This window comes from Thamnophis elegans, chromosome 12 (assembly GCF_009769535.1).
Source record: "Thamnophis elegans isolate rThaEle1 chromosome 12, rThaEle1.pri, whole genome shotgun sequence".
Classification (NCBI taxonomy): Eukaryota; Metazoa; Chordata; class Lepidosauria; order Squamata; family Colubridae; genus Thamnophis; species Thamnophis elegans.
Window position 1 is genome coordinate 6,982,815 of NC_045552.1, and position 15,533 is coordinate 6,998,347.

Here is a 15,533-nt window from a genome sequence, read left to right on the forward strand (position 1 = left end):
GTTCATTTGAGTTACCATAAAAAGAAGTTGCGTTAAATTCCGGAACCATATCGCGCCGCCCGTCTCGAAGCCAGCCAAGTTGCGGGGAAGGGAGGGACGGGGTTCCAAAGCAGCCCTTTTCACGTGCAAACTCAAAACAGCCGCATTCCCACGACGTTTGAACTTGGGTTCGCTGATTGCTGCCTTGCCAGGGGGGGGGGGCAAGTTTGGTTACCTTGCGAATGATGATTTCCCCGGAGATTCACCCGAGCATTCGTCGGCTTCGGCATCACGTGTGCACGCGTGTCAATAATCCGTGTCTGAAGACGTAACAACGGGAGCGCCGATCTTGCATGCAAATGAACGAGCAAAGGGGGAGGGGGGGGGAAAGAGGCTTCAAAAAAGATTTCCAAAAAATTGTAAAAAAAATATATCAGGTTTTTTTTGGGGGGGTAGCGCGTTCTCCCCGTCTTCATTTAAACTGCTTCTCCTGGAGAAGGAGAGAAGAAAGGAGGGAAGAAAGGAGGGAAGGAAGGAGAGAAGAAAGGAGGGAAGGAAGGAGGAAATGTAGGAGAGAAGGAAGGGGGAAGGAAGGAGGAAAGGAAAGGGGAAAGGAAGGAGAGAAGGAGAAAAGAAAGGAGGGAAGGAGGGAAGGAAGGAAGGAGGGAAGGAGAGAAGGGGAAGGAGGGAGGGAAGGAAGGAGGGAAGGAAGGGGACTAGGAGAGAAGAAACGAGGGAAGGAAAGAGAGAGGGAGGGAAGAAGAAGTAGGACCGTTGTAAGATAAGATGGATCTATGGGATGTTAAGAAAGCAATCTTCAAGTATATTGTCAACTGTAGGGAAAAATTGTTATAAATACATATTATTAATAACAGTTATGAGATCATATAATTGTGAATGTATATATGAATTTGATAAAATATATATATATATATATAACAATATTAAAAAAATAAAAATAAATAAATAAACTGCTTCTCCTGGAAGACCCCATATCCGCAGGATTGCAAGTCTTGGGGAAGGGTTGGTAACCCTGAGAACCCCAAATGTCAAGGAAACGTCAATCACAGCCATTCTCCAGGGGGATTTCTTAGCCCAGCCTGCCCCACAAGCCTCCTGTAGGGGAAAAAGGGGAGCAGCCCGCATCCTTTTCATCCGTGAAGATAGCGGACTCTTAAAATGCAATAAAAGCATGTAAAAATACAGAGAGGGAGGTTTTTTTTGGGGGGGGATGAATTTCTATAGACAAAATAATTAGATTTTTTTTTTTGGGGGGGGAGAATCTCCATAGAATAAACAGATTTTGGGGGGGAAGAATCTCCATAGACCAGTGTTTCTCAATCTTGGCGACTTTAAGTCCTGTGGACTTCAACTCCCAGAATCCCCCAGCCAGCATAGCTGGCTGGGGGATTCTGGGAGTTGAAGTCCACAGGACTTAAAGTCGCCAAGGTTGAGAAACACTGCCATAGACAATTAGAATAAGCAGATTTTGGGGGGAAGAATCCCCATAGACAGTTTGAATAAGCAGATTTTTTCGGGAGGGTGGGAGGGAAATCCCCATAGACAGAATAAGCAGATTTTTTTTGGGGGGGGGGAGAATCTCCATAGAATAAACAGATTTTTGGGGGGAGAATCTCCATAGACAGAATAAGCAGATTTTTGGGGGGAGAATCTGCATGGACAGTTAGAATAAGCAGATTTTTTTTGGGGGGGGGAGTGGAGGATCACCATAGACAGTTAGAAAAAGCATATTTTTTGTGGGGTGGGGATGCGAGCAACCTTGGAAGCCAGCGCGGCGTTTGCCAAGTTCTCTCACCTGGTGCGTGGATCCTTTAAAAGCGCGCATCGCCTTTGCCAAAAGGGAAGATCGACCCGAATCGAATGAAACCAACATTTCGCGAGTTTTCGAAATGGTCTGCAAACCCCTCTCCCCCCCCCAGGACGAAGAAACGGAGCCCCTCCAGATTTAACCCCAACTTGACTCCGTTTAGGATGCCGTGCAAGGTTGCGCCTTTGGGGGATCGCGGAAAGCAACTCCTCTTTTCCGCCCCGGCAGCGGCTCCGCCTTCTTCGGGGACCAGCAGTTTCTCTTTCTTTTCCCGGGTATCCGAGCTAAAGGCCGCCCATTTCCAGCTCCGTTTCACGGCAAGGAAGAAATCCCCTCCGATCCAGAAAGCTTGGCCTTTCCGAGGAGACCGAGGAGCCCCGAAAGATCGCGCGCATCTCCTTCACTCGCGGCCCCTGCAAGACCGGTTTTGGCCGGTTGGAAGGATCCTTTGCGAGACCATTGGCGGGCTCGGAACCTCCCAGCCGGCAACAGGTTAGCCCTCCGCTTAACAACCGTTCGTTTAATGACCGTTTCAGAGGGACAGAGGCGCCGAAAAAGGGGGACTCACAAGAGGGCTCCTCCTTGGTGCTCTCTGAGCTTGCTCGTTTTCTTGCAAACTTTGCATTATATGTAGAATAGAATAGAATTCTTCGTTGGCTACAACACACAAGGAATTTGTTTCTGGTTGCCTGGGAAGCAACAAAGTTATATTCCTAAGAAGTTAAGGAGGTGGGTAATAAGGAAGAGGAGGATAAGGGTGGGAATGCTGCCTTTTTAAAAGATAGTTTGACAGTGTTGTGGGAATTAGATGTTTAGCAGAGTGATGGGTGTATGTGTGTGTGTGTGAAACAGGCCTTATGTCTAGTTGTTCTGGTATAGCAACGATGGCTAATCTTTATGCCATTGCGTGCCAAAAGCGGTTGGGAGCGGGGTGTGTGTGTGTGTGTGTGTGCTTGCATGTGCATGCCCACACCCATAATTCTATGCACCCACCCCCTGCGCATGCACACACAACCCTCCCCGTGTTCCCCCATGCTTTTGGCACGGTGGACCCATTTTTCGCTCTCCCCAGCCTTCCCCACTTCCCTCGGAAGCCCACTGGAGACCGAAAATAGCCCGTTTCCTGTCTTCTGGTGGGCCCAGAAGGCCCGAAAATCAGCCGTCCGGAGCTGAGCTCGCGTGCCCACCGATATGGCTCCATGTGCCATCTGTGGCAGGCGTGCCATTGGTTCCCCATCGATGCCTTACAGCGTCCTTTGGAGCAGGGGTCTCCAACCATGGCAACTTTAAGCCTGGCTTAAAGTTGCCCAGAGACCCCTGGTTTAGAGAGGGTAGAAGTTGAAACCATTCATGTCCAGGATGCGAAGGGTCTGTAGATACTTTCATAGCTCTCTTTCTGTCTCATGCTGAATGCAGGTCCCCCATGGAAGGCAGATACGGAACATCATCCTGGCTAATAAGGAGTGGGGTTTAATGTCAGTTTGTATTTTTGGTGGCTTGCCACCAAATGTTGGTGCCGGTGACCTTAGCGATTCTACGGTTGGAATCTTTTACCGATGACTTTTTGGCAGCTTCTCAATTGAGGTGTGGTGTGTACTTGATTGTTGGTCTGAAATGAACCTTGGAATTAATCTATGTTGATCTGGGTGCTGGTTACCAGTGGAGAGGTGAGGGAGTCTTTTTCGTTTGGGCTGGTTGATGGTCTCTTATGCATAGATTCTTGATGAAACTGCCAACGAGCCAACAGCCAAGAGCCCAACCGAAGAGCCTCTGAGACAGGGCAAAGTAACTAGAAAATAGATGATAGATTAACAGAGTTGGAAGGGACCTTGTAGGTCATCTAGTCCAACCCCCGGCCCAAGCAGGAGACCCAACACCATTTCTGACAAATGCCAGTCCAATCTCTTCCTGAAAGCCTCCACTGATGAAGCTCCCACAACTTCTGAAGGCAACTTCTGTTCCATGGGTTGATTGCTCTCCCTGTCAGAGAGTTCCTCCTTATTTCTAGGTTGAATCTCTCCTTGGTCAGTTTCCATCCATTATTCCTTGTCTGGCCTTCAGGTGCTTTGGAAAATAGCTTGACCCCTTCGTCTCTGGGGCAGCCTCTCAAATATTGGAAGACTGTTATCCTGCCTCCCCTGGTCCTTCTCTAGACTAGCCATGCCCAGCTCCTGCAACCGTTCATTGTATGTTTTAGCCTCCGGTCCCCTAATCATCTTTGTTGCTCTTCTCTGCACTCTTTCTAGAGTCTCCACTTCTTTTTTTAATAGTGTGGTGACCACATTATATGAGTGTTATGTGCTTTCTGGGGCAGGAGAGGCTGGGCTGTCATGGATGAGTGCAGAGACAGTTGCCAGTGATTTGCTGCTGATGATTTTTCAGTTCATGTTTTCTAAAATTGTCGTGTGCACCATGTTCTTTTGCTGGGATTGGCGTTTTTGTGCCTCGGTGCCCTCTTGGTTTGGGTTGTTCTTTCAGCGTAAGAAAAAAAAATAGCACAACCACTTCCTTCTCTTGTTGCTTTTTCTAGGGAGACCATGGGTGTGCCCGGTGAACAGGGCTGCGGATTCTAAACTGAGTAGCCGTAGGAGGAAAATGTCTGTGGGTTTAAGAGCTGGTGGAATCTGAACCAAAGCTTCAGTCACTTAGAGAAAAAGTGGGTGGAAATATGCAGGCCTGGAAGAAAAACAAAAGTTTGATGAGCAGAAATGCACTCTGATGCAGTGTGGACATTAGGATCAAATACAGTGTTGTGTTAGGAAGAGATTTTTTTTTTTAAAGAGTTAAATTGAGTTTTACGCAAATTTATTTGTAAGGCGTAGAGACGTGCTTTCAAATCAGCAGGGCGTGACTAAAGCTGCCTGGCAGAGGGAGCCGTTGCCTATCCTACACTTTGCCAAACATATTGTATATATAGAAAGAAGACCTTTTCATTCACCTAGTGGTGAAGATGCTCTCCTCCCACTCAGAAGATTGAGAGTTCAATCCTAGGTAGCGAAGAAAGAAAAAAGAAAGAAAAATCTGCTGTGAACACCATGTAGGTGTCAGGAAGGGCATCTGGCTAGTAAATGCTCAGCTCCGTCCCGACTCTATCCCAGGGGTGGGATTAATTTTTTTTAGCAAGGGGTTCTCTGCCCAGTTGCTGGGTGGCCGTAGACATGGCGCATGTGGCCTAGTTGGCTTCCTGCACCATGGTGGGGGCAGAGGCGTTTTTGTCCTCCCCGGGCTTCTCAAGCCTCCAGGAGGGCGAAAACAGCCTCCCCAGGTTCCTGAAGCCCCCTGGAGGCTGGAAACAAGCCCTTCTCCTGAACTTCTGGTAGGCTTGTTTTTCACTCTCCTTGATCCTCCGCAGGTGCCCTGCACTTACCTGTATCCAAAATAGGCCATGTGAAGATCCTGGAAGGGGTGGGGTGGGGTTCAGGGCCAGCCAGGAGTGGGATTTGGGGGTTCTCCGAACTGCACGGAATCTTAGCTGGAGGATCTCCCGAACCCCTGCAAACCTCCAGCAGTCCCCCCCCGCCTATCCTAAATAGGAACTACAAGGGGGTTGTTGTAATTTTAAATAGCTTGTACAGAAAGCAACTTAATTTCCCTATTTTCTTCTACAGCTGTGCTTCTACCATGGACATCAAGGAGGTGGACCTCAGAGAGATGGCTTCTGTCATCCAGTCAAAAGTCGTCCTGGAGGTGTCCTCTCAAGTCCAGTCGCTCCTGGATTCTCTAGAAACCACCACCCTGGACATCGCAGTGACCGGCGAAGGTGGGGCTGGCAAGTCTACCTTCATCAACGCCATGTTGGGGATCCGTGACGATGACTTCGGTGCGGCCAAAACTGGTGTGGTTGAGACTACGGCTTCGCCCACCCCTTACCTTCACCCTCATCTGCCGAATGTCCGGCTATGGGACCTGCCAGGTATTGGTACTCCTTCCTTCCAAGCCAAAAAATATCTCCAGCGGGTGAGATTTGAGAGATACGATTTCTTCATCATCGTAACGTCCGAGCGTTTCCGAGAGAATCACGCTGAGCTGGCTCGGGCTGTGGCTGCCATGGGCAAACGCTTCTACTTCGTCCATTCCAAGATAGACCAGGATCTGTGGGCTACCCAACAGCGAAGGCCGAGCTCGTTCCAGGAAGCTCAGGTGCTGCAGGAAATAGAGTCGGACTGTTCCCGTCAGCTCAAGCAGGAAGGCTTGGAGAACCCCAAGGTCTTCTTGATCTCCAGCTTCCATTTGCATAGGTTTGACTTCCACCGCTTAAAGGACACTCTGGCTGAAGAGCTGGAAGGGCACAAGAGACACACCCTGCTGCTTTCCTTTCCATCCGTCACCGCTGCAGCTGTGCAGAAGAAGAAGAGCTCGCTGCGCTGGCACATCTGGAAGAAGGCGCTGCTGGCGTGTTTCATTTCAGCCCTGCCCGGCCACCCGTTCTACCTCAACGTCCCCATGCTCATGAAGACGCTCAAGAACTACCAGCAGCATTTTGGCTTGGATGATGCATCTTTGGAGACCTTGGCCGCCACGGTCTCCAAGCCCTCTTACGAGTTGAAAAACCAAGTGCGTTCAAAATTTGTGGGGGGCCTTTCGGAAGAGGCTATCCAGACAGTTTTGAGGCAGTCTGCAATCTGTGGGCAGGTGGCGGCCACAGCGCTGAATAGCCAATTCCCCTTTTTCAACAACTTGGTAGCAGGGGCCGTCTCGTTTGTGGCCGCCTATTATTTGCTGCACACAGCTCTGGATAGTTTTGCCGAAGATGCGCAGAGGGTCTTGGAAAGAGCGTATGGCTTGGAGACAGTGGTTCAGGGCTCCATTGGCTGTCCTTCATTGGGCTTCACCTGTGAATGAAGACGATGAAGAACACCAGCCAAAATTCCTTGGAGATGGACAAATCGGGTTATTTTTTTCCCCTTCTCTTTTCTGCATTAGTATTGCTTCTTGTTTTCTCCAATTGGTCAAACTGGCCAGGAGAACTTAGCCAAGGTTGCTGTCTGCCTATTCCCTGTCATGGCGAAGCTGTGGCACGCGTGCCGGAAGTCGCACTCAGAACCATCTCTCCAGGCACACCGGCAGTCCACCTGTTGCTCTTCCAGGTTGTGGCACGCACATTGCACGCCTGCCAGCTGGTTCTCAAAAAACAGCTCCCGAGCACCCATGCGCGCGCCGTGAAGCTGAGATTCTGGGTTTCTGGCGCACACATGCGTGCCAGCCAGGTAGTCTTTGCCTGCGCATGTGCGCCAGGAACCGGAAACTCAGCTGAGTGGCATGTGCACGGAACTGCTCTTCCAGTTTACTGTGCCCCTGCGCATGCGCGCCGCGGAGCTGCTCTTCCGGATTCTGGTGCTCTCCTGTGCGCATGAGTGGGCTCCCATTTCAGCACTCGGTGCCGAAAAGATTTGCCAACACTGGCCTATCCTGTGAAGAGAACCCTTCTCTCCCCCCCCCAAAGGTTATTGAGATTAGTCTTCAGATGGTGACCCTACATAACTGGGAAGATTCTTTGCATTTCTTTAGATGTAGCAGACTTGATTATTGGGAGGCATTTTACTGCTTTTCATATAATAAATTGTATAGTGGCAACCTTTTGAAATGATAAATGCTCTGGAATCTCTTCATGTCTCAGTGGGTCATTCATTTATTTTATACATACATTTATAGACCATTCTTATCAGTGGTGGGATTCAAATAATTTAACAACTGGTTCTCTGCCCTAATGACCAGCTGGCTAAGCATGGCTCAGTGGTCATGTGGGCATGGCCAACTCAACGTCACTCAGATCGATGGGCGCTTCGCCTTAGCTGTTACAATGTAATGAGGGTTAACTGGAGAGGCAGTTTCTGTAAGCAGGGCAATAAAGATTAGGCTAGAAACAACACCAGAACATTTCCTTCCTGCCTTCCTTACAGGATTAGCCCTGTAAAGTGGGTAAAAAACAAAAGGAGATTTCTTCTAACCACTGGTTCTCCAAACTGCGTAGAAAGTTACCCACCGGTTCTCCCGAATAGGTGTGAACTGGCTGAATTCCACCACTGATTCTTATGATCCTTACCTCCTTGCCTTCTTTCAGCAGAACTGTAATAAAAACCATCCATGCCGGAGTTCTTAAACAAGCAAGCCATCCTTTGAGGAAGGTAAAGGTTCCCCTCGCACATATGAGCTAGTCGTTTCCGACTGTAGGGGGTGGTGCTCATCTCCTTTTTAAAGCCAAAAAGCCAGCACTGTCCGAAGACGTCTCCGTGGTCATGTGGCCGGCATGACTAAATGCCGAAGGTGCACGGAACGCTGTTAACCTTCCCATCAAAGGTGGTTCCTATTTTCCTACTTGCGTTTTTACATCCTTTCGAACTGCTAGGTTGGCAGAAGCTGAGACAAGCCACGGGAGCTCGCTCTGTTATACGGCACTAGGGATTCAAACCACCGAACTGCCGACCTTTCTGATCGACAAGCTCAGCATCTTAGCCACTGAGCTACCGCGCCCCTACCGTGACTTTGAGGAAGACATTCACACAATGGCTATTTGCCCGAATGGCTTAAAAGCAAATCACCATGGAGTAATTGTGGAAGTTAAAGTAACAGAGAAGTAACAGATTAACAGAGTCGGAAGGGACCTTTGCAGATCATCTAGTCCAACCCGTTGCCCAAGCAGGAGATCCTGCATCTGCCTCTACCTAGGATGGGACTCACAACTTCCTGATTGTGAGACAAGAGCTCCACCTTTAGGCCACCGCAACTGTTAATGAAGTGTGCATATTTGCAGACAACATATACACTGTTTTTTTATTGAAAAGCTTTAATAAGTTTTACAAATGTTTCCACTTCCCTCCCTCCACCCCAATCCTGCCCCCCCTCCAGCCCTCCCTCGCCCCCACTTCCCAGAGCAAAATATAGGGTATAAACATTTAACAATCATACACTAACATAAACTAACTATAACATCCTGCCTTCCTCTTGTACTTTAACTCCCCTTTTATTAAACTGAATTTAGATAAACTATAACATAGCAATAGTAGCAATAGCAGTAGACTTATATACCGCTTCATAGGGCTTTCAGCCCTCTCTAAGCGGTTTACAGAGAGTCAGCATATTGCCCCCAACAATCCGGGTCCTCATTTTACCCACCTCGGAAGGATGGAAGGCTGAGTCAACCCTGAGCCGGTGAGATTTGAACCGCTGAACTGCTGATCTAGCAGTAGCCTGCAGTGCTGCATTTAACCACTGCGCCACCTCGGCAAGGAATGAACATTCCTTGTTCATTCATAAGCTAATTGAAATTTCTTAGTCCAATATTTATTTTGAATGTAGTCAATCCATCTTCTCCATTCCAAGTAGAGCCGAGGTGGCGCAGTAGTTAGGGTGCAGTACTGCAGGCCACTTCAGCGGACTGCTATCTGCAGTTCAGCAGTTCAGCGGTTCAAATCTCACCGGCTCAAGGTTGACCCATCCTTCCATCCTTCCGAGGTGGGTGAAATGAGGACCCAGACTGTGGGGGCGATATGCTGACTCTGTAAACCGCTTAGAGAGGGCTGAAAGCCCTATGAAGTGGTATATAAGTCTGCTATTGCTATTGCTAACTTGTATTTCTCATCTGAATAATCTTTCAAATATGCTGAGATTTTAGCCATCTCTGCTAAATTTACTACTTTTAGCGTCCTTTCTTGAATAATAGGCAATTCTTCCTTCTTCCAGCAATCTTGCTGCCATTATTAAATTCAAAATCAAATTAGTCTCTATAACTGTACAGTCTGTAATTATACCTAGCAAAAACAACTGAGGAGTGGACTTTATCCACCATACATGATAATACATAGCATCATCACAATCACATCTCCAATTATAAATTCAGATACATACAAGCTAACTGTTTAGGATCTAATTACCATCTACAAAACATCATAAAAATTATCTCACAAGTTTTAAGTTTGCCTAAATTTTACATTTCTTACCCAAATCTTTTCCCATGTTTCCATCATTATTAAACAAAGTTATTAATTACCTTTAACATATACACTGTTTTGATGTACTTTTATGTTCAAATGCCAATTTTTAAATTTCTGAATTCAGGAGTTTTTCTAATGTGGGCTGATGAGGGAAGAATTTCTCAGGGAAGGCAGAATGTGCCTACAAAACATGAAAGGTTACGACAATCAGAGGAAAAATGATTGTAGTCTTGAACAATATTTCAGTGCAGGTAGTCCTGGATTACAACAATTTCGGCAAGACAATTGTTAAGTGACTTTGTCGCGCTTTATGATTTTTGCACAGTTCTTTAAACAAATCACTGCGGTTGTTAAGTGAATCTTGTGGTCATTAAATGAATCTGGCTCCCCTCATTGACGTGGCTTGTTGGAAGCCAGTCGGGAAGGTTACAAATGGGTATCACCTGACCCAGGAACAGTGCAATTGTCGTAAATATATGCCAGTTGCTACGTGCCCAAATTTTGATTGTGTGGTCATGGGTAAGTGGCAACGGTCATAAGTGTGAAAAACGAGCATGTCCCTTTTTTCAGTGCCGTTGTATTTTGAAATGGTGATTAAACAAATAGTTGTTAAGTTGAGACTGCATATATCTCATTTTAATGCACTTTTGTACTTAACAAAAATATACATATAAATGAATATTCCAAAGCTTCCGGTAAAAAAAAAAAGTAGCAATAGCAGTTAGACTTATATACCGCTTCATAGGGCTTTCAGCCCTCTCTAAGCGGTTTACAGAGTCAGCATATTGCCCCCAACAACAATCCGGGTCCTCATTTTACCCACCTCGGAAGGATGGAAGGCTGAGTCAACCTTGAGCCGGTGAGATTTGAACAGCCGAACTGCTGAACTGCAGTCAGCTGAAGTAGCCTGCAGTGCTGCATTTAACCACTGCGCCACCTCGGCTCTTAACTTTAATACTTAAAAGTATTGTTCCCTTCAGCTTCCACTAGATGGCAGACCAGATTTTCTGTTTTTTTTCTCCGGTATATAACATGGAATTATCCCAAGAGGGGTGTAGCAGTTACCGATCAACCAAGTCAAACCAAGATTAAAACTGGATCTTCAAAGAAGTTTAAGAATGTTATTTCTAACCAAAAGGAAGCTATTCATTCAGGAGGAGCATTATGTTAGGTAAGCTCCCCATTGGGAGAGCGAGTGCCTTCAGAGAAGCGTTGTGAGAGTTGTGTTGGAGAACACACAAACCAGCATACAGAGACACTGCAGTTTAAATAGGCTTTGACTTTCGTGGAAATAGAGGTATCAGAGTCCATCAAACAGCCAAGTCATACACGGATAAGACAGTCAGTCATCAATGTCTTTCAGTTAAGGGATAATCCAAATAACATAGTCCAGTATCATATAATCAGTTCGGCATTCAAAGTTTGCTAGCAGTTGCAAAAACTTAAAATAGCTCAATAGTTCTAACAGCCAGCTTCCAAAACACTCAGTTCAGATCAGTCCAGCATCTAACAAACAGAGCTAACAGTCATTCTGGCTCCCTCTTATGGCCGATTGAGGAAAACAGCAACCAATCACATTTTACAGTATGATTTAAAGAAACAGATATAACATTGCTATATGATTTATATATTGCCAACCCAACCGTTAGAATTATATTCCTAACACATTAAAAGGGCCTCAAATGATATTGAAATGCCGCCAATTGTCTTACTTGAAGAAAATGTGAGGAATTCTGATTTTGGATGAATTCACCATTGAGGTATAATGCTGGCAGGGTTCCTTCCTAAAGTAAGGTGACCAGATTTTCAGACTGGTAAAGAGGGACACCTTTGACCGGGGGGGGGGGGGGGGCTTGATTAAAATTTTTATACGGAGCAACAAAAAATTTCATATAACGCAAAAATAGTATTGTAATACTTTTTTTTATTTCAACATAACTAAAATTTACAAATATAAATTGTAACTGTTGCCAAACATCAAAATTTTGATCACGTGACCATGAGGATGCTGCAACGGTTGCTAAGTGTGAAAATGGTCGCTAAGTGTGAAAAATGGTCATCAGTCACTTTTTTCAATGCCATTGTAACTTTGGTCACTAAACCCATTATACAACCTTTCTTGCCACAGTTCTTAAGTGAATAACTGCAGCTGATAAGTTAGTAACGTAAGTGAATCTGGTTTCCCCATTTGACTTTGTCAAAAGGTCACAAAAAGCAATTACATGACCCCAGGACACTGAAACCATCATAAGTACGAATCTGTTGCCATACATCAAAATTTTGAACACGTGACCATGAGGATGCTGCAACGGTTGCTAAGTGTGAAAATGGTCGCTAAGTGTGAAAAATGGTCATCAGTCACTTTTTTCAATGCCATTGTAACTTTGGACACTATACCACCTTTCTTGCCACAGTTCTTAAGTGAATAACTGCAGCTGGTATTTTGTATTTTGGATAGAATATTTTTTTAAATAGTCTAAGACAATTTAAAAAAAGAATCCACACAGAATAAATTGAAGTAAAACATTTCAAACTATTCCACACAGAATAAATTTAAGTAAAACTATTTTTAAAAATTCTATGCACAATATATTTCAAAGTATTGTGCATAGAATTTTTAAAAATGGTTTCACTTCAATTTATTTTGGATAGAATCTTTTTTTAAATAGTCTAAGACAATTTAAAAAAAAGAATCCACACAGAATAAATCTATTTTAAAAAATCCTATGCACAATAAATAAAATATTATTTTAAAATACATTAAAAAAATAAAAGAAAAAAACCCGGCTCACTTACCAGCAGGCAGACACTCCAAGTCAATCCAGAATGATGTAGATGTTAATACAAAGAACTGAGCAAATTAAAATGGTGAAATTATTAGTCCCAGGGAAATATTTTTCAAAGAAACTTTGCCACCATTTTTTCCACACAAGCCGATCTCCAACCTCCGTGCCCCTCCCCTCCGGAAAATCCAGGAAGGAACACTCGCAACTTCTCTAGCCAAGTATTTCCTGGAGCTCTATGGTACTGGGTCATCTTTTCTTATAAAATGAGGTAAAAGGGCAGGGGGGGGGTCCGTTTTGTTGCTTTAGCGTTTTAATATCTTCAATGAAAGTACTGAGACAGAGAGAGGGTTTAGACAGAGTGTCTTTTGTCTTGCCCTGTTTAGGATTTCTTAAGCAAATCCACTGGGCTTTCAACATGAAGCCAGAAAATCGGGACTTTTTTAAAATGCCCCGGGACACGGGACAAATTGTTAGAAATCGTGACTGTCCCGCCGAAATCGGGATGTCCGGTCACCTTATCCTAAAGTTTCAACACCAAAAACCGGGAATAAAAGCTGCCCTCATCCAGTGGTTTGAGAAACCTCTCGAATAAAGTAAGGAAAAAAATAATTCCTTTATAAACAACAGGAAGAATAGATTGGAGTTAAAACCTGGAAATGTATGACGAAACCATATCTGCTTATGAAGATGCACCTGAATGGCTTTTGAATATGGCCTTCAAATTTCTCAGAAAATTGTTACCAAACAAAGTTTTATTAAGACAGAAGAGGGAATTCATCAAATGCATGACAAGAAGCCCACACCACTAATATTCCATTCAAATCATTTGGAAATGAAATCAAATATAGTTTTGGGCCTATCCCCCCTTATTATTTCCGGAGTGGCGTTTAGAGATCTGCAAGGGAATGCAAAATAAGTCAACATATTAACCGCAAACCAAGCCCTGTTCCTTTTTTTTTTCATGCATTGCAGTTCCCATTCTGACCAACACACACACACACACACACACACACACACACACAAACACACACACACACCTAGACAATCCAAGATCCAGTCATGTTTGCTGTTGAAAATGTCTCTTTCCCACTTCGAAAAGGAATATAAATCCCTTCCCAGTTGCTCACAACCTTGTAGTTGTGATTGTCCGATTTCCATTGTCCGGGTTGGTTGGTTTTTTGGAAGGAGTCGGCCCATTTACCACATTCAACTGTTGAATAAGAGGCATACGGGTGAAGGTAGCTTAATCATTAACCTGCGAACAGGTGGGGCAGAAAACAAATGTGCCCGTGTAGCTGGAAACTTCAGGAAGGATTCATAAAAACAAGGGATTAGCTGACTCTGCTTGGAAAAAGTTGGACGAATTGCTATCCAGATGGCCTCCTTCCCTCCATAAGAACATTAACTTAAGAGACTGGGCTGAGGATTCGGCCATTACTGAGGGATGATTGTAATGCAATGAATAGTTCCTTTCATCTTCCAGCCCTTGTCCATCCTCGGCAACTTTAACATTTGTGGACTTCAACTCCCAGAATTCCTCAGCCAACCATGGTCATTAAGTGAATCCAGCTACCCATATTGACTTGACTGTGTCAGAGGTCGGCTGGGAAGGTCACAGACGGTGATTGCTTTACCCTGCGGTGTTTCAGCTGTCAAAAAGACATGTCGGTTGCCAAGCCGGCTGGGGAATGCTGGGAGTTGAAGTCCGCAGGTCTTAAAAGTTGCCAACGTTGAAGACCTTTGCTGTAAAATGTAAACATAGACTAAGATTTAGCCTTGGAGAGGGAGCCAAGGATGAAGGTACATGTCTCTCTTTAGCAAGGAGTAATCTGTCTCTCTATACAGAAAGACAGATCATTCCTTGCTAAAAAGAGACATCTGTCGGTCTCCCTCCCTCCCTCCCTCTCTCCCATCTCTATAACCTAACTATCACTTATTTATCTCTGTCTGTCTGTTTGTCTGTCTGTCTTTCTGCCTGCCTGCCTGCCTGCCTGCCTCTGTCTGTCTGTCTGTCTGTCTATCTATCTATCTATCTATCTATCTATCTATCTATCTATCTCTATCTATCTATCTATCTATCTATCTATCTATCTATCTATCTATCTATCTATCATCTATATCATCTATCTATATCTATATCTATTTCTTTCGATCTACAGTATTTCTATCTGTCTGTCTGTCTATCATCTATCTATCTATCTATCTATCTATCTATCTATCTATCTATCTATCTATCTATCTATCATCTATCTATCATCTATCTATCATCTATATCATCTATATCTGTCTATCTATCTTTCTATCTACAGTATCTGTATCTATCTATCTATCTATCTATCTATCTATCTATCTATCTATCTATCTAACATCTATCATCTATATCATCTATCTATATATGTCTATCTATTTCTTTCGATCTACAGTATCTCTATCTGTCTGTCTGTCTATCATCTATCTATCTATCTATCTATCTATCTATCTATCTATCTATATCTGTCTATCTATTTCTTTCGATCTACAGTATATCTATCTATCTATCTATCTATCTATCTATCTATCTATCTATCTATCTATCTATCATCTACCTACCTACCTACCTACCTACCTATCTGTCTCTATATATCCTTCCATCATCCATCCATCCATCCATCCAGACTCCCTAACATTTCTGGGCAACTTCCAATTATTTTAAAAAAAGAACAAGACAAAACCAGAAAAAAAAAAATCTTGAGTGGTCTGAAGATAAGCATCTAAACAGAAAATCCATCATCCTGACCCAATAGCTTCCTGAAAATCACCAAGTCACAGCCATCTGAATTTCCCTGCTACAGTTTTCTGAGCGTTGGCAATTTTAAGACATGGACTTCAACTACCGGAACTCCCCAACTGACTTCACCAGCTGGGGAATCCTTGAAGTCCAAATGTGTTAGGACAGGGGTGTCAAACTTGGGGCCTGGATTCGGCCCGCGGAGTGCTTAGATCTGGCCTGCGGGGCCGCCCTGGAAATAG

At 44.6% G+C, this 15,533-nt stretch overlaps 1 protein-coding gene and 1 long non-coding RNA gene across 2 annotated transcripts; one reads left to right on the forward strand and one right to left on the reverse strand.

Annotated features, from left to right (window-relative positions):
- Positions 1-425: 425 nt before the first annotated feature.
- LOC116516194 lies at positions 426-1,923 on the reverse strand. The gene is made up of 2 exons (XR_004256318.1): positions 1,796-1,923; positions 426-469 (listed from the first exon to the last, which is right to left on the reverse strand). It is a non-coding gene; the product is annotated as an uncharacterized LOC116516194 (long non-coding RNA).
- Positions 1,924-2,068: 145 nt separating this feature from the next.
- On the forward strand, positions 2,069-7,412 carry LOC116516193 (interferon-inducible GTPase 5-like). Its single transcript, XM_032228607.1, has 2 exons — positions 2,069-2,299; positions 5,416-7,412. Exon 2 carries the CDS (start codon positions 5,429-5,431, stop codon positions 6,647-6,649), a length of 1,221 nt encoding a protein of 406 aa, XP_032084498.1. The 5' UTR covers positions 2,069-2,299; positions 5,416-5,428; the 3' UTR covers positions 6,650-7,412.
- Positions 7,413-15,533: the final 8,121 nt, after the last annotated feature.

Excerpts from the sequence above, each read along its gene's own strand:
- LOC116516193 (XM_032228607.1), top strand. The coding sequence starts at position 5,429 with ATGGACATCAAGGAGGTGGACCTCAGAGAGATGGCTTCTGTCATCCAG.